Here is a 23397-nt window from a genome sequence, read left to right as displayed (position 1 = left end):
CTATCTTCAGCTTTCTGTGTTTCAAATCATTGGTAATTGCATTTGTAGTGGGTTTTCTAGCTAGTTTCTTGAAACTGAATTACATTCTTTACTGTCAGTAGGAAAAAAAAAAGACAGGCTTATGGTGCCATTTATATATCTTATTTCTGCGATTTGAGACAGTGTTTCTAACAGTGTAGAAAGCCTTCCACTTTAAAGGATGTGAGAAGTAGCAGATCATTCCAATTACAACTCTTCCAGAGAGCCAGTTAAAAATACAGATTCAGTCATTGCACTGTCACCTTCTTTCCAAACTCAAGAATCATGTTTGTTTCTTGTATGAAACTATTCTGTGTCTCTGACTGGCCTTGCCATTCTTCTATGTAGTCTCTACTTCTGTAATGTCCTTTAGGATGAGATGAAGTGTACTGTTCAGACGTTAGCCCACCAAAGATTTATGAAAGGACATTTCTTTTCAGTTTTGTCCCCCTACTGTGCTGAGTGTTCCTTAAATTCTCTTTTCTTCTTTCAGCAGTCCACAGTAAGTGTTGGAATGATGTTGGCTAACTTAAGGCTTGTTGTAGTGTAATGTTGAAGAGTTTTGTTTTTAGTGTTATTTTGTGCTAGTTCTTTTATCTGTCAGTTTATTCTGTGATCAGCTGAATTACCATGGGGTGCTTCTTCAGTCAGCTCCAGTCCCATCTAGTCTTAATAACAATCAATAAGTATTGATAGTTATTAACTCATTAATCCAAAATTTAAATGTGTGTGTGTGGTTGAAAGGTTCTAGTGAAGACCATGTTGAGAAATTCATTGACAAAACCAAGATCACACATAGTTTAAAGTAAAAGCTGGGCCATGTTCCTTAGGTTATCCTTAGCATGTTTTGAGACTGGTCATTTCCATACTTGGATCCAGTCGGTTCCTGGATCAGCCTGTTCTTGGCTCTTGCAGTTAGTAGGAATGTCACATGTTCTAGATGATAGAGCAAAGAAGAATCAGACAACAACACACTGAAGAAATAAACTGTCAGCTTTTATTAGTGATCTAAGATATTGCAAGAATCCTAATTTGTGTGCAGGCTTTTGCTAAAAATAACTAACTTTATGAAGATTTAGATCTAGAAACCAACAGTGTTACATCTGGTTTCATGGGATCTCTAATTCCACTCAGTCTTCCTTGTGTTATAACGTTCTCTGCATAACTTTTGTCTGAGTGTTTACAAGAGCTGATTGCTCATCCTTCCCTCTGCCTCTTAAAACCAGATTTTGGAAGAAATATAGTAGGTAGTACATTAGAACATAAATGTGGTGATGTTGACTCTTTCCAGGATAAATATCTGGTTCTTAGCAGTTGTAATACTTTGGTGTGTGATGGCTGCTGTTGATCCAGAATAAAGTATTGTATCATAGCAACTGAAAATGCATGGTTAATGCACACATGGCCAAATAAAATGTTCTTGAAGCTAAGCAGTTCTTCATTTACACAAACTGAGCTTGGGTTTTGTGTTTTATAGAACTAGTCAAGTTTCAAGTATGGCATTCTAACTGTGTCTAGGGGAAACTAATATAAGAAACTTCATTCAACTTTTCCTGTACCAAAACAGGAGAGTCTTGAAGAAAGCAATAGAAGTTGCTGAGTGTCTGGAAATACAGCATACAAATGTTCTCCTCATAGGTAAGAATTTTAATGAGATAGTCCTGTATATTGATTTGTTTAAATTCATTTTGAAGTAGCTTAAGCTGTGCGTTTATAAATATGGTAGAGAGTTGCTAAAATTCATACAGCACAGTAAGACACCTAAATCTCTCACACTCCTGGAAATGCTTCCTGTAGTTAAAGTTAAGCACAGTTCCAGGATATGGATGAAAAAGCTGCTGATAAATTGGCAGGAGAGTCTTGCATAAAGAGGAGGTAACATTCCTTTTTCCCCAGTTTATTTTATTTAAGGTCTCCTAGACCCTTTGCTGTACTTTAAGGGCAGGGGAACCATATCTACACAAAGGACCAGTAATAGCAAAACTTTGCAAAATAACTTCTATGTTTTCTAGATACACACTGGATATTGTGCAAGTTCCTTGTTAAAAATACATGGAAGAATATGCTTACTTAAACATGTTGAGCAGTTTATTTTCCTGGACTGAGTAACTACATGTAAAACCAAACCTAAAGTTAACCATTAAGTGACTCTTGGATTGGTAATTCAGTTGGGTTTTTCACACATAATGCCATTTGAGAAACCTAGCACAGAAAAGAGGTGTTTTCTGCAGGCACCTTTTGGAAAGTTCAAGGATGTATAATGTATAAAGAGGCAGTTTCCCACCTTGTGAAAAGAGGCATGGAGAATAGGAAGGGTGAAGACAAATAGCTGGGCTTAGAGGCAGTGTGTGCTTGTGGGAGACTGAAGGGCACAGGCAAGTAAAGTTTGGGGCTTGCGGGTTTTATTGTCAGAGTACTTTCCTAAGATAAGTGTGTTACTAACCTTAAATTTGGAATCATGGATTAACTTCTCCTGACTTGCAAAAATGGTTGTGCTGCTCTGATCCTGAAATACGATTTCGTTTATATGAACATGGCAGTGCTTTGGTTTCTTACACAAAGTTTGAGGAAGGGCTCAGTATAGAACGTGGTTTCTGTTCTCTTTTGTAGAAGAGAGTGCTACTGATCTGTGCTGTGTAATCTCAAGTCTGGTTCAAGTGATGATGGATTCATACAGCAGAACAAAGTCAGGGTTTCAGAGCCTTATTCAGAAGGAATGGGTGGTTGGAGGACATGGCTTTTTGGATCGTTGTAACCACTTACACAAAAGTGAGAAAGAGGAGGTATGATTTTTTAAATTGCTTTCCTTAATATTTCTAAGCTTACGCAGCATGAGGAGGGATTTAGCTGTTAGTCCAGAAGTTCCATTTACTCTGAGGATCTTTTTGTTTTGTTTTATGGGTTGATGTTTGTATAGTGCCGCTATTTTTGCTGTTTAGAAGTCAGCAGTGGCTTTATTATTAAAGAGAACAAACGTAAAATTTCCCAGTCTTGGAGTCTTTTGAAAGTCATGTATCTTGTGCCCTTGAAAACTGTGTTTAACATAGTGACATCCATAGAAATAACTCAATTACCTATTCCTGTCACATTTGGAGATCAACTTTATACTGTCTTACTTTGAGATTAGATCAGATCACTATTTGAATGGAAGTAATAGGTGTAAACTGACTAATTCTGATCAAGAATTGCTATAAACTAGTTTTGCTTAGCCACCTTTAAAAGGCTGCATAGCGGCAACTTTCAAATTCAGAGTAGAAAGTGCTCATCTTGTCTGTCAGTAATTGGCCAAGGGTAGCTCAGATAATATTTCTTCAGATTTCAGCCAAATATACATGCCACAGTTCTGTAGTTAATCAGGCTTCTTGCCTTAAGATTTGTATTTGGAGACGCTAAAAACTATGAAATAAGTAGTTTGCATGGTGGAACAATTTTAATGTTTTTGAAACTGATGAAATATTTCTTCTTTACTTAGGCTCCTGTTTTTCTGCTCTTGCTGAATTGTGTTTGGCAGCTGGTACAACAGTATCCTCCAGCATTTGAGTTCACAGAAACTTACTTAACTGTCTTGTCAGACAGCCTCTATGTGCCTATTTTTAGCACTTTCTTCTTCAACTCTCAACATCAAAGAGACACTAATAAGGTAAGAGTTTGGTATTTTGTGGATGCAGTATGTTGGAGAATGAGTTTGACCAACAAACAAGGAACACTCAAAAAATGCTAATTCCCCACAGCACCTTTTTCTTTACTCATTGAAGAGCCTTGAAGGGTGAACGAGTGCAATTTTGGCCATAAGGAGTCAAGTTCAGGACTTAGGAGTTTATGATGACAGAGGGAATACATTACCTCTAATATGTAGCTGTAGTTTCATGTTTCATGCCCTTCGGTGAAATTGGAGCTCCTTAACCTGCAAGGAATATCCAGCTGTCCAGCAGAATAAGTTATCTATGAAATTCTTGTGTAGTATATTCTGTTGTATTCCAAAATCAACATCTCCTGAATGTTGATTTATATTTGGTTCATGTTCTTCTCTAGCATAAGAAGCTAGGAGCAGTAGGAGTATCCTCTGCAAGGCTACACAGAGACAAAAGGAAAAAGTGAAGTTTACTGTCTTTTGTACAAATAAATTGTTGATCACAAAATCTAGACCAGTAGCACTGCATGACTCCAGTTATAACTTTTGATGTTTGGAATCCTAACATGGCCCCTGTGTTGGAAGAATACAAGTGTCTGTTTCCTGCCCAAGTTTCAAAACTTCTTTTTTTCTGAGAATATTTAACTTTATTTTCATCTGTGAAAGTCTAATTGCACTGTTGTTCAGTTTTTGAACACATAGAAAGCGCAAGTGTTGTTGCATCTCTGTGGCCTTTTTTCTGAAAAGCCAGTTTCTTATTTTCACGTTGGCTTGGTCAGAATTCCCTTCTAGCAGTATTAAATGTGACCTGTTTGTTTTGGCAGAGTGGAGAAAGCCTCAAGACACAAAGTGGTCCTTTCAGATTCCTTACTGTGTGGGACTGGGCTGTGCAGTTTGACCCCAAGGCCCAGGCTTTTCTGAACAACCCTCTTTATGCAGAGAAACCAAAACCAGATAAAAGTCAACGGAAGACTTCACGGTTCAAAGTAAGATATGTGTGGCTAAATTTTTTTTTAATTCTAGAAATATTTTGCACATCTCTTATTTCAAATGTACTCACAGTGAAAGTATTGGTGCAGACTTCTTTAACTGACAAAATACATGTATACCTCAGACTCACCTGGATCTTAAGAACCCAGTTTGCATCCACCTCTGTTGTAAATAACTCTTCTATAGTTCATAGCCATGAAGTTAGGGATTCTTTTTCTTCATACTTCTGTGCAAGTCTATTGGTAAATAATGAGATTTAATATTCAGATGAGTTGCAGTTGTGTGTTTGAATGGAGTTCATTTAGTTGTTCCATGGAGTACCTGACTGAAATACATAGGTTTGTGATTGCCTCCCTAATTTTGTCTTGAGTGTAACTGGAGTGCATATGTGCACTTGGAGTGGGAGGGGGACCAACAACAGCAAAAAAACTTGTCTGTAGTATGGAGGATTGTGAATGGACCACCTCATTACTGGCATGTAGCACAAACTCAGGGAAAAATTTTTGGAGTAGCCTCTTTCAATTGCAATTCATTGGTTAAATTCTGTCCTGTATAAAACACTCCCATGTGAGACACTGCCAATGTGATCTACAGCATTAATCTGAGATGCAATGAGAGACCACTGGACAAAAACCTTTAAGTAAAGTGCTCTCTAATTTCTCACTAGCCTAAACTAAACTAAACTAAGTGGGTTTTTGCAAATACTTGAATAAAAGCAAAGGGTTTGGCTTTTTCAAAGAAAATTGCTTTATCAGTGTTACTTTTGTTTAGTGCAGGAAAGGAGGCTGGCAATACTCAGTTTGCTCTGTGAAGTACTTGATGTATTGGAAACTAACAATTTAAACACAGACACTGCTTTTCTATATAGTTCAAGTGACTATTGCTCATAAGAAGTTTCTGAATACAACTTTGTTTTTCTTCCTCTTAAAGCTGCTTTCTGAAGTTCCATTCCATTAATATTTATCTGAGTATTTCCCTTTTTTTTCCTCTTAAAGCATCAACGGCAACTTTCTTTGCCACTGACACAGGCAAAGCCTTCCACGAAGAGAGGATTTTTCAGGGAGGAAACAGATCATTTAATTAAAAACATTCTGGGCAAAAGAATTGGCAAGTTCATAAATTCTGCAGATGAACCCCCTAATAGCGTAAGGGAGTTTTATGATAGCTGGCATAGCAAGCCTGTTGACTACCACGGTCTGCTGTTGCCGCGCATCGATGGCCCCGAGATCAAAGTCTGGGCACAGCGTTACCTACGATGGATTCCTGAGGCCCAGCTTCATGGTGGTGGAACAATAGCTACAGCTGCCAAGATTTTGGACTTGATGGAGGAGGTGCAAAGCTTGCAGGTGAAAATGGATGAAGAACACAGTCATGCTGTTTCTGGAGACATACATTCTGTTCCCATGTTGAGAAATTCTGCCCGTTTATCATCCTTGTTTCCATTTGCTTTGCTTCAGAGACAGTCTGTCAAACCAGCCTTACCCACTAGCACCTGGAAAGACTTGGAAGATGAAGATGACTTGGTCAAGAGGGATGATGAATTTGTTGATCTAAGTGGGGATATGTTATAACATGTATATAGATTACAGTATGAATTGTATGTGGCTAAGCACTGAGTTTTAAATGTTGTGCTGTGTCATCATATAAGGAACTTGAGCATCTGCAACCTGTTTAATGGGTTTGTGGGGCTAAAAATCCTTGATTGGAAAGAATTACTTGCTGTAATTAACTGAGCATGTTTTGAACTTCCATTTCACTTTAACAATATTTATTGCAGAAACATATTTTTAGCATAGGTGTAATAAAAATGGGAGTCTTGGCTAGAGTGACCAAATGGCCACTGTTTAAAAAAAAGAAAAACAGCAAAAGAATACTTTCTACTGTAAAGGTGGAATGATAAATGCATATGGCAACTATCATGCTATCTTAACAGAACATCTCTTTACCCTTCTGCTAAGAGTACTGGGAGTGGAGGACTGTGATTTGCAGTTCCTCCCCCACATAAACAGTGAAAGATACAACTAACTGTGCACTCGCAAATCAGCTCTTGACAGTTGAGGAATACACTCGTGGTCACCAGGGGTTTTCTGTCTGCTGTTGGATCAACAGAAGGGACGTACTTCCCCCTTCCCCATTGTCACTGTCACTCTGTGTGGTGTCACGGTCACAGGTTGGCTGCTCTGAGCCTGTGCATGCACTTAGCTCAAGGGCCAGATGCAAGAGCTTAATGACACATTTTGAGTCTTAATGTATGGCTGCTGTGCTACATGCCCTTGCTGCCTTGGAATATTAAGTTTGCTCTTAATTTTAAGGAATGAGATTTCAATTTGCCCTGAGTATTTTTTCTCCGTTTAAGTGGAGTGAGACTTTCATTTTAACTTTCCCCCATTGATGCCAGTTGCCTTTAAGGCTTTCTGTAGCTTGCACTGAGACTCTCCACATAGCAGGGAAGACTTTTCCTGTAGTCCTGCAGCAAAGCAGGATTTGCAGTCTGTTACCACTTGTCATGAATTGGTGGTACAGCTTATGAATGTGGTGTTTGTAGAACACTTAATGTCCTGTTGCTGGATGTTATAACAGTACCTCAGTGAAAAAAGCCATAAAGAAATGCCTGTTGACTTGGATCTACTGTGTGTATGTTTATACAAATTTTTACTGCAAATAATTATCCTTTGTAAAGCTGAATATTATTTGACTGTTAGAGCTGGTTTGAACCCTTAAATTCTGTAATACCCCAAGAAGGGATTCAAGTCATAAAATCGGTTACACTGAGAGGTTATATATTGAATATTTTCTCTGTTCTCATAACAATTTAGAAATCCATGCTGGAAAACTAAGCTGGTGGATAAACTGTTGCATAAGCTTGATCAGCTCAGTGAAACTGGGGATATTAAACTTTTGTTACTGACTTATCACTTCATACTGAGTTGTATTAATGTATAGCAACAATTCATCAGCGGCCCTCTAAAAATAAATTCTCATAACTGGGAAAGGGGAGAGCTTGACGCAGCTATGCCAAAATGAAGCTTCCCAGCTCTTAATTGCCTTAAAGTCTTAGTGCGAGGACAATACTTGAGTTTGTAGCATTTTATTTAAAAATACACTAGTACTTATGCTTTCTTCTGTGATACGTATGATCTTTACAGCTACCACTTGCTAGAATGGGCTGTACAGCACATTTCCTTCAGACTTAGTTGTAATTCATGTGACTCATGTATGCAATAATACTTTGCATGTTGAATGAGCAGTGTATTATTACGGTGAAGAAATACTTGTCATTCTAAGGTCATTTGGGTTCAAGGGTGGGGTTTTTTAACGCTGCCATTAAAGAAAAGATATTAAAATGATTTTTCTATACCTTTGATCTAACTGTTGTAATATTTCAGTCATGAAGATTACATATTTGTATTAAAGAACAGATGTTGGACATCTTATCTGTACGTAAGTTATCAGAAATATATATAGAAGAGAAGCATATATCTGGAATTGAACATGGGAACACTTCTAATGTAGAGTAAATACTATTGTTGCTGGTTTTCTGCACTGAAGGATTGGAAATATACTTCATATTTTTACTCCAGGCTTCTGTTTATACCTCCAAGTTTTAACACTGAATGCAAGTTAGCAGTTTTACAGGTTTTTATCTTCTTTTTTCCTTCTTTTTGTTAAATTTTTGTTAAACACTGTTACTTCTAACAGGCTGTTTGAAGAGTGTCAATAAAATACACTTTGAACTCTTTGTCCTGAAATAAGAATGTATGTTTAAGGTCCACTTTGCAAGTGATGCACTAAATCACAGCAGACTTGACAATCTGCAATGGCAAGGCTTTTCTGATTATATCCTGATTTTTACAGACTGTTTTGGGAAAGCTGTGCAGCTTTGATCTTGCTGTATTTCTGGAGAGATGCTACCAGTGCAGCTGAGGACAGTTCAGGGCACTGAAGTAGGATGGCCGTGGGAAGTTAAAGGTCATCTAGAAATTGTCTGCTGAGTGTCTGTGTTGGTGGGATTATTAAACAGTGTTTGTTTCTGTCATAGCCATGTACTTTCCTCATGTCCAGGGTGAAATTTGTTCTTGCATTTTTACACTAAGCAATTTGAAATTGCCACAGAAGGGTGTTTCTCAAACCAGATGTGTGTTTGAGATGGACTGAGTTAGCCACAGTAAGCTGTGGAGTGGATTTAAAAATTCCAGTTTTTTCAAGACACTTCAAATTGCTAGCCCCTGGTCAAAGGCAGCACTAGTGCAAATCACATGTTAAAACCCCATGAATATTACAAGACTTGCCAGCTTTGTTTCTGAAGCCCTGCACAGCAGTAGCTGTGGGTCACGTTGTACCACAAGGTGTACCTCTGCCTCACCCACACCTGGCAAAGACCGGCAATTGTACTTTGACCACTTGGCTTTGATTTAAGACTGTATTCACTATTGAAAAGGTTCAGCTATTGATGTGCAGCGTAATGGAATGCAAACATGTACTTCATTAAGGTGCTTGCAGCAGCTTGCCCTCCTGAACTTTTGCTCCAGCTAAAGCTTTTTCCATTTGTGCTTGAAGCATGGAAGCATAACTTCTCCCAGAGGTAGGTGAATACATTCTCCTGATGATTTCTTACAATGGATTAATTCTGTCACAGCACACGTCACTTTCATTCTAAACTACCTGCAGACCTCATGCAATATTTATGGCTGGGTGCTCCTTCACAAAGAGCTTGGTTTTGCATAAAACTCTTATTTAAAAATTGTGTGAAGGACTTCGTTTTCTGGGATAGGAAGGAGATTTGAGTAATGAATTTAGCTGAGTCTGAAAAGAGCATTTTTGTGTACAGAACTATACATGCTCTTCCTGTGTGAACTGGGGAGGTGCAAGGAGTGGAAAGAGCAAAGCCCTTCTTAGGGTCTTGCATCTTTTTTTTGGTTTGTAATGGAGTCAACGTGACAAATGCTTTTTGCCAGCATTTGCAGGATGGCAGAACTTGGTAAGATAACGGAATTAACTTGGAGAGGACTGGACATAGCAGATAAGGAGAGCTGATACTTGAGCTGCAGAGAATTCTGTGGAGAGGACACCACAATATTGAGTACAAAGGAAGTAGCAATGGGGTTCTTCAGTCTTTGTTAAAAGAACATGGATAGACATTTACACACAGTTCTGAGCCCCAGAGGACTCCCTCTCTTGGGGAGTTAGGTTTGACTGAGGTCATGGCTTTAAATGTGCTGCAGAGGCTGAGAAAGATGTAAGAGAGGACTGCTACTATCTTGGCAAGTTTGGATGGGCAGTGGATGCTCAGTGCTGCCATGGTTTAGAGTCGTGTAGAACGGCAAATGCTGGTGCTCAATTGCAGCGTGTTACTCTGCTTCAGCAAGCATTTGGTTTCCCTAGTTTTCATGTGGCAACCCAGCAAAATTAAATAGGCACTTACCTTAATGTTATCTCTTGATGCTTAAAGCAGGTGAATAAGACGTGCCTAGGCAATGCATTTGTAAATTTATGTTGTGAACATCAGATCTAGGAAGACTGATTTACTGTGGCCTTGGCTTGTCTGGCCATACCACTCAATTTTGTCCTTTCTTCTGGCATTTCCTGCCCTTGCTCATGCCAGAACATCTTCGGTCTCCATCCATCTCCTCCCTGTTCCTAAGTCATGTGGTGTTCCAGCAGTTTATAGGTTTGTCACTGCTGCTGACTTGCTAGACAACTCAAATTCTGTGACTTGGTTCTTGGGAGACCAGGTAAAGGCTCACGACTTGGCATGGCCTGGCCATGATTCCAAGCCTCCAGATTGCCTGTTGGAATCTAGCCCCTTCTGAAATCATTTTTTGTCAAATATCATCAAAATTATTTACTGGTTTTCAAAGCAGGTGGGTGGACAGGACATTGATTAGATGCCCTGTGTCATTAGTAATGAAATCAGGGTAGGAGAACGCAATGGAAAGACCTCTGTACCTGCAGCTCAGGCATGATCCAAATCTGCACTTCTCAGACTAAAAGCAATGCTCTCAAATAAGAGAAATCTGGTCATTTACAGTCAAGTCAGGTATCAGTTTTCTCTTAAAACAACTTTTCAGAAATCTTGCATTTTGTCTGTTTCTGGGTCCTGAAATAAGATTTTCGTTACCTGGCAGGAGCCAGAATTCAGTCTATGGAACCACTGAATTTCCTGGAAATCAGCTGATATTTCTATGAGTTCTGAAATTTACAAACCTTATTGTTGTTACTATCTGAGGAAAATTTCCAATTAAGAACAGCTAACACTACTAGAACTAATGTATGGTTTTGCTAATAGAGTGTAAACCTTCAAGTCTTCTTAAGACCTTTAAAAGTCAGAACACCATGGGCTCACTTTGCAATCAGTGGGACTAATTTCCTTTTGTTTTAGAGACATTAATTGAAAGTATGTTTATGCATGAATGTGATGACAGAGATGCTAATTTTATGTAGAGGGTGTAAGTGCTCATTGCATCATGTTTTGGTGGTGCAAGAATATATTTCCACTCTGACTCTGACCCCAATTCATAAATCAGAACAGGATATTCCTCACCACCTTCCTTGAGTTACTATACACATGAACCCAGTTTGTATCCTACAAGTCACTTCCTGTATTTTCCAGTTTGCCATCCCAGACTTTCCACTGTGGATTCACCATTAGAAAATATTTCTTGCTTTTCTGATGGCAGTTCATTTAACTTTGGAAAAGACTGGTTTTATACCTGCCGTATAAGCTGTACTTAGTTTCTCCTGTTGCAACAGGTGGTGGGAATATTTGAAAGCCAGATGAGAAGTACCATAGATGACTTAAAAAGTTCTCAAAGTACAAGGTCTCTTACTTGCCTGCAAATACAGAGCACAGTTATTCTGGAAGTGTTGTTGTTGTTTTTGCTGTTATTTAGCGTGAGAAAACTCCTCCTACACAGTACTCTTTCACAAACAAAAACTGCATCAAATAAAATCAGAGTGATAATCCCAAAACGTGTTTTCTGATGTAGCATATCTCCTGTAGATTCAGCACTTTGCTGTGATGGTGCCTGCACAAATGACAGCAGAACGATGGTCTGTGCTCCCAGCAGGTTTGAGATTGGATTACAGCTAATGTGCAGCAAATGCAGGGAGCTGCTAGAGGGAGTCCTGCTAATCATGGCCCAGCGGTGCCCTCATACTATTGCTGCTTACCTGCTGATTTCATGAAAATTGGTGTTTTGCTCTTGTGGATTAGCTTTCCATCAGATCAGCTTGTTGATACAAATTACCCTGTGGGGATGCAGGAGCAGATTGTTTGAGGATACTCCTCTCGCTTGGCAGCCACCAGCTGGAGCAGATGAGGTAAAAGGTGGAACCACAGGTGCAGGAAAATTCACTCTCCAGCTGCTGTGCTGCTGAAAAAGAGGTAGATCCTGAGAACCACCTCTAATGTGCAGTGAGCTGAAATGCTGTAAATAGCACGCATGGCCAACTCCAACTATTTAACACTTCTGAGGGAAAACAAAAAGACAGGGAAGAAAAATACAGAACCCAAACCAGCTGTGTTTTGAGGTTGCCTGTAGGAGCCTTACAGGATGATTTAAAGTACAGTTGTATTGAATCTGGCCTGTTTGCCACAGCAGGAAGGTAAGTAATATGAGCAAACTCAGTGAACTCTGTCTCTGGCCATCAAACATGTTCTGATGCTCTTCAGGCCTGTAGTTCCTTAGGCTGTGCTTTGGTTGGGCTGGCAAAGAAATATACCATCATGCTGCCTGGGCTGTGAGTAAGCAGTGCTTGAGGGCAGCTGCTGAAAAGTCAACATCATGTTCTGACTTGTAATCTAAAAACAGCCATTGCTCGGAAGGTGGTTTTGGATTCCTGGTACATTCAGTCACAGGTGAGCTGATTGGTTACTCCCCCACATTCCTTTAGCATGTTTTACTTACTTCTCATTTGTATTTTGATTTAATGCAGGTTATCTGCTCTGTCTGTAATCTGTCCATTATCTCTCTCAGGTGTAGAATCTAGTACTTTCATTAATTTTCCATGAAAATTTATCTATCTAATGTTGTTCTGAAAGTAAAGGCCCTTTTTATGTTTCAAAGTGCAGCTGAATAGCTGTCTGGCAGAAATGATGATAAAAAGGGCAAGTTAGTGAAATGAAATACAGTAATAGTAAAGCCATTACTCAATGGCTTGGTATTAAGTAGAGGCTGCATGAATATGGCAAACCTCTGGAGTTCTGCAGGCAATAATGAATGCTAGAAACAGCTGAAATACAATTACCAAGGATACAGAATGATTTAGGCAGCAGGAAATGATTGAACATAAACTTTTTTTCTAATCTTTGAGTCTTACTAAAGTAGTAATAGCCCTCCTTGTATTTTGTCTAGGCTGATGGACATCCTTCTCCTCCTTGAGCGTTTTTCCTCTCAGTTATTAATATGCAATTTGCTGCCTTCCAGTTCCAGCCTCAGAAGGCAAATTTCTCCCCAGCTGCAACACACTGAGGGAAAGGTTGACTGACATCTTTGCATTTGTCAGAGGAGCATTGTAAATGGCTGCTCGCTGCCAAGAAATTTCTTTTGAAAAATTACATTTAGTCAGTAAAATAACACCTGAGCGTGCCAAACTAGAGTTGGAAAATGGTAAATTGAACCATAGGACTGAAAAGGAATTCTTTAATACATTTGAACTGAAGAGAGGAAAGAAGAATTAACTCTTTCCATGGATGGAGGAAAAGACACGCTGGCTGGCTGTGTCCTTGCAGCCCCTGGAATTCCACAAGGGAGCAGAGATCCACCTGCAGCCCACAGAAAATCCCACAGTGGAGCAGGTGGATGCCCAAAGGAGGCTGTGAGCCCATGGGACGCCTGTGCTGGAGCAGGCTCCTGGCAGGACCTGTGGCCCATGGACAGAGCAGCCCACACTGCAGCAGGTTCCTTGGCAGGACTTGTGAGCCCACAAGGGGCCCATGCTGGAGCAGCCTGTTCCTGAGGGACTGCACCCTGTGGAGGGAACCCATGTTGGAACATCCTATAAAGAACTGCAGCCTCTAGGAAGGACTTACCTTGGAGAAGTTTTCATGATCCGTTTAATGGTCGTGATGGTTCGTTTTGATTTCAAAGTGCAAAAAGCAGCAAAGAGAACTCAGTTTTAACCAAAACTCAATGTATCTTTTACTGATACCCACAATCAATGTGCGATAGAGGAAAAAGGAGAGAAAGAGAGAAAGAGAAGAGAAGAGAAAAGAGAGAAAGAGGGGGTTACAGTCACAAACAGAAGACACAAGTCCTTGTGATGCCGAGCCAATAGACCACCTACAAAGTCCTCATGGCACGGGCAAATAGATCTTATCTTCTCCGTCGGGGAGGCCTCAGAGGTGGTAAAGTTGTGGGGGCTTCTTATCGTCCTTTTCAAGGCAAGGGGCAGCTTGCCAGGAGGGGTGGTAGATCTCGTGAGCAGTGAAGTCTCCTTGCTCTGTTGGGGATACAGGTACAGGTACAGCACAGCTAGTTCGGCCAGCAGCAAACACAGCCCAGGCACCCGTGACGGGTCCATTGTCCTTCCCACGAGCTAGTGAGCACTCCTGCAGGACTCTGGCTGTGGTCTCAGCCCTCTTTCCCCCCTTATCCTGTGGTGACTGGGAGGCAAACGAAGGGTCTTTGGACCAACCCTCACAGAAGTCCATGGGGGACTAGAAGGAGCCCCACACAGGAGCAGTGGAGAAGTGTGAGGAGTCCTCCCCAGGAGGAAGGAGCAGCAAGGACAATATGTGATGAACTGATTGCATCCTCAGTTCACTGTACCCTTGTGCCATAAGGGGAGTTGAGGTAGGGAAACCATGAATGAAGCTGAGCAAGGGAAAAGAGAGGGCCATGTTCTCCTCGTGCCCCAAAGGAGAAGGTGTTTTTAAGATTCATTCTTCTCATTAATCTACACTGATTTAATTGGCAGTAAATTAAATTAACACCTGAAGTCAAGTGTGTTTCATTCGTGGTGGTACCTGGTAAGTCACCTCTCCCTGTCCTTATCCCAACCCATGAGCCTTTTATGATCTGCCCTGTTGAGGAGGGAAGTTACAGAGTGGCCTTGGCAGGCACCTGCTCTCCGGCCAAGGCCAACCCACCACAAACACCCAAACACAACTGCACCCTTTAACAGCATCTCTTCGACTGTGTGAGCTTTTGGAAAGCCTTTGCAGCAGGATTTTCAGTCCCTTTAGGTATGGCTGAGTTTAAAAGGTGTTGACAATGTGTTTCATGTGTCCCTATTAGCCTTTGTTCAATATGGTTAATTATTGATCTGCCAGTAGGGGCCACCCAGGCAGCCACACTTGCAGGATGATCTTGTTTAGTGAGAGTTACCCACTGGTTCATATCTCCCAAGCCTCCTGAATGTCTCCCTGGGCCTGCTAGGAGAAGGTACACTTTGCATTAATGACCGAGTTTGTCAGTGTGGCTGGCCACCACCAAATCCTCACCGCTGAGCTATGGCAGTCTAAGCAGTCTGTCTCACATGGGGCGGGGAGCAGCTGTGCCACCACTCATTGGCCACTTTGGTGGGCCAGGTCCATCAGATTTTTGAGATGTATTTGATGGCAGTGAGGAGATGAAGTGAAGAATTGCTCTGTGGAGAACTGGCAGTGGAGGAGCCTTGCAAACTGGTGCTTGGGTCAGGTGCTGGCTTAAAGAGCTGTGTTAAAGAAGCTGTCCCCAGCTGTTTGATTTATCCTGGATTCAAAGCAGCAGGGCTTCTTACATTTTTGTAAATAAACCAAACTGCACCAAAGATGCTTTATTCCTAACTGGAGTAACCTATTGGACACTAAGCTGGCCAGCTGCCCAGATCAAGAAAGACTACTTCCCATGGAAGGGAAACCGGCAGATGAAGCACAATTAGGAACCTTGATATTTTTTGTCAGCTGTGCTAAAGAGCCACAGTAAAAAGTCTACTTTGAAATAGTTTTATCTGCCTATGTGTTTTCAAATTTTAGAGTAATTTCTGTGCAACATCATCTTTCAAAACAAACATGCCAATGGAAAGTTGTAAAAATGTCACATTCTTCCCTAAACAGTCTTGGTCCTTCATATTTTATGCCATATTTTCTGCTGTTAATGGCAAAATGAAGTCACTGCAAAATGAAGTGTCAGCTTGAAGCACACCTTCATAAAAATCATTTACTGAAGTTTTACTTCTGATGCAGTAGTATAGCTAAGAGCAACATGGCCTTGCAAAGCACAGAAGAGAGAAATAGCTCCTGTTACAAAACAGGATGTCAGAAACACTTAGCACTTTGTATTAGCCTTGTATTAATAATGATGAACAAACACATATTTAAACGTGACATTCATATCTGAGGCAAATTTATAACCTTGGGGTCATGCAGATGTAAGTAATGCTTTGATTTTGGCTGAAGGATGTTTACGACTGATGGTAAAGGGCCAAGATGGTTCTCCAGTTCCAGGCTGATTTTGCAGTGAGGGAAACCGATCACATTTGATTTAAGGAAAAGGGAAAGTCCTAATTTGGTTTTGGGATTGTTTAGTTTTGGGGGTTTTTTGCAGAGCTATGTTTCAGTGGGACCATGCTTCCAGAATAAGTAGTGCTTTCTTTGCTTTGGCACCATACCTGGTCCTGCTCTCCTGCTCTGAGCAGTGAGAGATCACCTGTGGTTTCAGCCACAGATGCGTTTTTAGCATTAAGGCCAATAAAACCTTGTGTCTTCTGCTCATGCATTTGTTCTCTTCTGCATTTGTTCCTTGGGTTGAGGTTTTTTAAAATTTTCTTTCTAAAGGGCTTAACTGTGTGGTAAATAGCTGTTAATTAAAGCCACTGTTTTATCCCTTGGCAAAGAGAATTAAGCTGGTACCTAAGTAAATATTAGAGAAAACACTTAGTGAGAAAAGGCCAAACATACCAAAGTAGGACACCTTGATGCAGATGGCTGACTCATCAGTGTGACATATTCTGTGTTAAATATGGAATGCATAGATGTCATTTGTTGTACCCCAGCAAAAGAAGAAAGAGATATATATTTTTTTCTTGCAAAGGTGGAAACGAGGCAGAGGTCTCATATACTGTCTATGCAGGTGAAAACACTGATACACTGTGCAGCACTTTTAGTTCCTCTGCTGCAGCCAAGGGCCTCCCTCACAGACACATCCCTGTTGTTTAGAGGTTCCTGCACCACCACCAGGGCCACCTTTCTAGGCTGCTGGATGTATTTTTATTACCAGTTATCAGCTGAGTTTCTCCACTAAGATTTTGTTCCCAACTTCCATCTTAATTTGCAACCAGTGATAATTTAGCTGCTAATCCTTTTCCCTCTCTTCTCCCTGGGGAAGTCCTTTGAGCCATGAAGGTCTCATTCTGGTTTCACTGACATAGTTTATTGCTGTGAGCATCCCACTGCCCCCAGGAGCTGTGGGAGGCAGTTTTTTGGGAGGCTGTGTTGTGCAGCCAGTTCTGAAGCCACACAGGAATGTGATCTGAGGGTCACCCGCCACACACTGCTACTGCTATAAGCCTGAGGCTCTGAGGCAGACAGATTGTTCTGGCTTGGAGTTTTAATGTCAGTAGATTCAAGAGGAAAGGAAAGCTTCTTCAGGCCAAAATAACGTGACATTTGTAAGAACTTCGTACCTTTAGAAAAAAAGAAATACAATAATGCAGAAGTAAGTGGCTCTCAGTGAGACATCAGTGCACCAAACCGAACAAGTGATGCAAGTGCTTTTTCACACTTCCTTTCCTTTTCCTTCCAGATACAGAAAAGAGTTTTGGGGAACCATTCTCTTGCCAAGTTTTTCAACATTGTTTTTGTCAGGCTCACTGACACGTGAGCTGCTGCATGTCTGGGCATGCAGGGAAATGCATCAAGCTGCCAGTTCACTCTGCAACCAGTGAGGCTTCTGGATAGGGAGTTCTCCTTCCCCATACCAGCATCCCCTGAAAAAGAGTCCTGTAACCTTTCCAGCTCTGTCATGTATTTCTGGTGTTGTTTTACCTTTCTTTGCCTTCAACAGTGAAGATTCAAATTCCCCATCTTCTTCCTCAATCCAGCCTTCAGGGAGAGAAAAAATACACTAAAAGGCAGAAACATGAGCATTCTATGGAGGTGCAAGGCAGATGGCAATTTTTTTTTTTCCTGAGTTCTCTGACAATCCCTGACTACTAGTCAGGTTTCTGCTCTGTTTGAATTCACTGTGATAGCTACAAACACTGCTTCTAAAGACAGGAGACATTCTAGAATCACCTTGCTCTGTGTCTCATCGTTAAATATTGTACTTCTCAACACTGAGGTGAGCTCAGCTGGTTAGAGCATGGTGCTAATAATGCCAAAGTTGTGGGGTTGATCTCCATATGAGCCATCCACTTCATGATCCTTGTGGATCTCTTCCAACACAGAATATTCTGTGTTCTGTGATCTTTACTTAGTTCTATACATGTAGCCTTATGTCTGGTGCTATATTAGTACATAGCAGGAGTCCTTACACATTTGTAGTTCATTAATGAACACTTAAATGTAATCAAGACTTATGAAAATGTACTTATTCGACTGGACAACAATAAATTTTTAATAACTGGCTAACCTTAGAAACAGTGCTAAAATGCTCATCAATCTCTATTATGTGGTTAACGTCCTAAACAACCTTTGTCCCAACCATTCAAATTATCATGCCAATTTTAATTAGGAATGTGCTCTGCAGTATATATTCACTTTAAAAAGTCTTTCGAGATTCCCTGTGAAGAGATTTCTGTTTGAATAGCAGCACTTTTGCAGGAGATTTATATACTTGCATAGATGGTGAAGTGCTTGCCAGTGAAATCGCTTAAAAAGCCACCACATACAATAACATAACAATATATAACAATACATATAACAATAATATCATTTTACAGTACAGAAGATAGAAGTTTTTTCACAGATATGATCCAGTGCAGAATTAACGCCCCAAAATATCAATCCATGTTTGATTTGTTTTAGTCCTTTGGGGATCAGTTCACAGGACAATATTCTGAAGCTCTCTGCCTTGCAGTCAGCAGAGGCAACTGGATTACAGGTCAACACAGAAACGTGCCAGTGCCGTGGATGCTGAGTCTCACTTCTGAACTTCCCCGGCTGAGGGCAAATATATCTCCTCCAAAAATCACCTTCTGAAATTTTCTCCCATTGTCACGCCAACCATACAAGGCAGTTCACAGCAAGAGGGTGAGACAGGGTTCTCCCTAGGACTTTACTTGGATCATATACTTCCATGTTTTCAGCAAACTAATTTCACGTGCTTCCAGAAACATTGGTATATTTAATCTACAAATGTTTATCAGAGTTTTTTGCTCCCTGGGTAGAAGGTTCTATGGAAGGTATTGACATCTGTGCCAGAGTTAAAAACCTTCTGGCATTCCCTGTGATCACAACCTCCTGTCTGCCATCAGGAGTACAAATCACCCCACATAAGCAGAGTGTGCCACCTCTGCCAGGAGCAACACGGAGAGTGCAATGCACTTGGCTGATTCCTCAGGAGCAAGGTAACTTGGAAATGCAGCTTTATCTCCCTTGCAATTATTACAGAGGCTCAGAGACGGCCACTATCAAATGCTTCTAGATTTTTACTCCATTTCCCCCACTGCTCACACACCTTTTCTGAGTTAATGTGACTACTAGTTCCTAGAATCTGTTCTCTTCTTCTTCACTGACCCTATAGCTCTGTTTGCCTCATATTTACAGTTCTGAAATTACTACTCATTATTTGATTCTCTCTGCATGGTCTTTGGTCATAACGAGAGGGTGTAAACGTACCAAGAGTATTCAACATTTATTCTACACACACTCTGAACACACACAAGTACTCTCTATTTAGACAACATGAATGCTGCTCTAATCACTATTTATCTTGTAAATTACAACTCTCTGGAAACATTTTCTTTGCGCCATCTGGCTTGATGTATTTTTTAATCAGTTGATGAGTATTTTTATATGTTACAAGGAACAGATAGTGAAGCATTTGTTACATTACGACGTGAAGTAAAGACTTTTGAAAGCTGAACTTGTCAAAAATTCACTGCAATAAATGTTTTAAATTTTGCCAAAATACTAAGGACAGTTTTGGTAAAGGTTTCATATGACTCATTTTTAACATCTTTCAAGAAAATGCATAATAAACTTCTTTCAAGGAAACTGCATATTTTTCCTAGGAATGCTGGTTGAACAGGACCCCTGTGCAGAAATGAAAAGACATCTCAATTACAAACAGCACCTTAACTGACAATTTTGTCCTTATGATTTCAGTACTGTAATTGTAATATTAAAATAACCAGTAGAGATCCTTGCTGCTGAAGAATTTCACTCAGAAACAAGGAGGAAGATGCTATTACAATTCAAAGATTTCAGGAACTACATTAATTTGAACTCTCCTGGAGATAAGAAAATGAGAGTATCTGGAAATATACAAAATGAAAAAAAAGCTTTTTAAATGAACAAATGTGCACAGCACTTTCTCATGTCTGCATTTGCTCCTCTTAAAATGCCAGTTACTCTTTTTCTAAAAATCCACAATTTATTGTATTTGTAGATACAAAACTTAAAAGCAGCATGTGGTGGTTCTTAACTCAAAGTCCTTTGAAGATAAATTTTATTACTAAGTGGCTGCATCTGATTTTATGAGCTCAGTATTAAACACTGGAATTTATGCTGCTGAAAGTAATAATTAAATACACATATTTTGAGAAGCCTAGAATACTGTCCTTGAATTATCCTAAGGGAGAAGCTTAAAAAATGTCTATTGAAAAAGGTACATTGGCAAATTTTGACTTTATAAATTGACAATTTAAACAATGTCCACACAGTAGGGCATTAAGAGCCAAATGAGAATTTGTTGTACAGCTAGAAAGAGTCATCAGTAAGTGGTTTTTTTTACTTAGAATATTTTGCTGTTAGTGTTGGAAAATGCTTTCCTAAAACCAAGAAGAAAAACTCAGCTGTTCTGCACTGGCTACTGAAGGATTTATTTAGTAACCCAAACAACAGCATGAGTAAAACAGGTGCAGCTGAAACTGAAAGAGACAATATTATATGATTGCTGTGTACCAGACACAACATCTACGGTCAGCTGATCATCGACTCAGGTTTCTTCCCACATACGGTATCACACACAAGCCCACTGACTTTGTCTGATCTCTTATCTCTGATCTTCTTCTTTCATCACTCTGTACATTTCAGCATCTTGGCAGTGAAAATCCTTGGAGATCATGCTGATAATATTGGACAGAAAGAATCTCACAAGTTTGTTTCCAATTCTTTGCTGGCATTAATGTCTAGTCTAGCACTCAAGTAGCATGTCTGTAATCAGCATGGTATTGAAGACATTTTGGCCTTAAGGAACTCCTGTCATAATTTGGTCCTGGTCCCTGGGTTTCCATACTTCGTACTCCAGCACAGTGCTCCTTCAGCAACAATCCTGTGCCTATATCTGAGACTGCCCTGTCAACAGATCCCTGAAACCATAGAGGGGAACATGGCCTTTTTCTTGACTGTTGTTTTTAAGTCAGATCCTCACAGGGATTCAGGCGATGGCTCCACCTGACACTTGTTTTTAGTGGCCTAATTGGGAGTGTCAAACTTTCACTGGGAGGGAATGGAGGACACAGGCAGGAATGTAAACAAGCTTGACTGGTGAAACTGCTGGATGGTGGAGCCATAACAGAGCCAGCAGCCTTCTTCTGGAAAACAACTCCTGTTTTCTTGTTGGCAGCTTCAAAACATGCACATCCTATTAATCTAACTGTTCTTCAGGAGAAAATCTGTCTACCTGTATCTTGTGATGATGGTGTTACTTTTTTCCTGACCTGCTGTCCCAACACACACTTGCAATCAGTCTGCCACTCACTTTTCCTGATGACATCACTAAGGCAATCCCTGCTCCCATCGAGAAGTAAACCATGGCAACTGCAACTAGCACAACAGAAAGAAAGACTTTCAGATTCATGAAAAATGAAAACCCTTTGCTCTTTTCCCTTTTATTTCAAACTCCCAGTTGGCTAGCAGCAATTTAAAATATCCTAGCTAAAATATCCTTCAGGAGACTACTGCATTCTGCCAGAGATGGGCTTAAGAGTAAACTAGGATGCATTACAAGGTCAATCTACTGCAAGATGAACAAAACTATTTATAGGCCACAGTCTATGCTTTTGTGTTCTTACTTCTTAACAGAGTGTTTTGAAGAATTGGGGCCTCAGCTCTCTGGATAGCACTGGCACTGGGATGGGGGAGGAAAGGGAGTCTGTACCCAAGAAGATGCCCAGTGACAACCCAAACAGTGTCAACCACACATTGCAATGTCTGGCGCTACAGCCATCTGAACTACCAATAAAGTCATGCAGGACTCAGAAATATTTTTCAAATACTGCTTGGCACTGTAAAATAAATTGCAGTTATGAAGGTTGTGACAAAGGATTCCTAGATAGGTATCCAGAGAGTGATTGTCTCTGGCACACCAGTTTTCTGCTGTATAGAAATGATCAAGAACAACAAAATCATGTGCTGAAACAGCTCTTGTTTACTATCCTTCTCATTCAGATTTTGGTTTTGTATATCAGTGTTGCATAGGTGTAAAAAAAAATTAATTTGCTCAAACATCAAGTATATGTGTTCTTAATTTGACTCACACTGAACTTCTTCGTTTATGTTCATTGGGTAATGAGTCGGAACTGAAATTAATAATGAAGAATTGCACACTTTTCAACTTGTGCAAACACCCAAGTTTCTAAGTCAAAAAAGTGACTGTTAAGGAACTTCACTGGACAAATCATCATAACAAAAATGAAACTGATCAACAAGAAGTTATTAATCTATAAGTGAACCTAATTTGTTTGTTTTTGTAACAAAATACAGAAAAGGGGGCAAATCAATAACATAATCAGCAACTGTTTTAAAGACTGATTTTTACAATACTGAAAGTAATGATGAAGCAAATGATGAATTTGAGGCGCTTCAGGAAAGGATCCAAAAAACTCCAAAAACCCCTCCAAAAACTCCAAAAAAACCCCAAACAAACAAACAAACAAACAAACAGAAAAAAAAAGCCCGAAAAAATAATGAGCTGATAATGGGCATTCCGTTAGTTAACTTTTTAAATGCAATCCGACAAAATGAAAATGTCCTTAAATGCCACAGTAATCTAGTGGGAAAATCAAAATAATTGTAACAGCCCAAACAGTGCATTCTATTGATAAAAATGGAGATGATAAAATTGCTTTAAGATAGGAATTAGAGAAAATGTAAGTTGTGCTTGAATGTGAATTGAATGTAGGTACAAGGCAAATTACACCAATGATACTACTAAAGTGAAATGTAAGAATTATTACCAGTCCTGTCAGAAAATGTATTCAACAAAGAGCTTTGAATTCTGGGAAAATAGGTAAATATTATCAGACTTGACAAAGACTAAATCCTTCCCAGTAACAGTACTTTAAAAAAATTTAAACAGCATCACTACAGCTAAGTAATTTGTATCAGTAAGCCAGGATAGCTTGAATACTGGTTTTTGAAATAGCTTTCTGGAACCACTTTTGATCTCTAAACATGACTCTCAATAAACCTTGGGAGCTCCAAAGAACAGGAAGAAAGCTACTACAGTGACTCTGTTAAAAGAAGGCAAAGAGAATGACTCAGGTTAATTACATGCCTGTCATCTGGACTGTAATCCTCAGGAAAATATCCAAGTTGCTTAGATAGGACTAAATTAATAAATGTTCAAGTTTAATTACAACTCAGAAATGACATTTCCAGGAAACACATC

The 23397-nt window shown here is 39.9% G+C and overlaps 1 protein-coding gene and 1 long non-coding RNA gene across 5 annotated transcripts in view; one reads left to right on the top strand and one right to left on the bottom strand.

Moving 5' to 3' along the window:
• Nucleotides 1–8373, top strand: part of MTMR12 (myotubularin related protein 12) — a 32692-nt gene extending 24319 nt beyond the window's left edge. For all 4 annotated transcript variants that reach the window (XM_063423152.1, XM_063423151.1, XM_063423154.1 and 1 more), the window contains 5 exons: nucleotides 1586–1656; nucleotides 2629–2801; nucleotides 3491–3658; nucleotides 4474–4635; nucleotides 5635–8373. In XM_063423152.1, coding sequence (XP_063279222.1) covers nucleotides 1586–1656; nucleotides 2629–2801; nucleotides 3491–3658; nucleotides 4474–4635; nucleotides 5635–6210 — 1150 coding nt within the window. In that variant the 3' untranslated portion in view covers nucleotides 6211–8373. The remainder of the gene's footprint in view (nucleotides 1–1585; nucleotides 1657–2628; nucleotides 2802–3490; nucleotides 3659–4473; nucleotides 4636–5634) is intronic.
• On the bottom strand, nucleotides 6–22948 carry LOC134564348 (uncharacterized). The gene is made up of 5 exons (XR_010083527.1): nucleotides 13671–22948; nucleotides 11810–12009; nucleotides 4770–4875; nucleotides 3862–4089; nucleotides 6–954 (listed from the first exon to the last, which is right to left on the bottom strand). It is a non-coding gene; the product is annotated as an uncharacterized LOC134564348 (long non-coding RNA).
• Nucleotides 22949–23397: the final 449 nt, after the last annotated feature.

The sequence above is a fragment of the Prinia subflava genome, chromosome Z (genome assembly GCF_021018805.1).
Source record: "Prinia subflava isolate CZ2003 ecotype Zambia chromosome Z, Cam_Psub_1.2, whole genome shotgun sequence".
NCBI classification, from domain to species: Eukaryota; Metazoa; Chordata; class Aves; order Passeriformes; family Cisticolidae; genus Prinia; species Prinia subflava.
The sequence above is the reverse complement of the archived record's forward strand: the minus strand, read 5'-3'. Positions and strand labels throughout refer to the sequence as shown.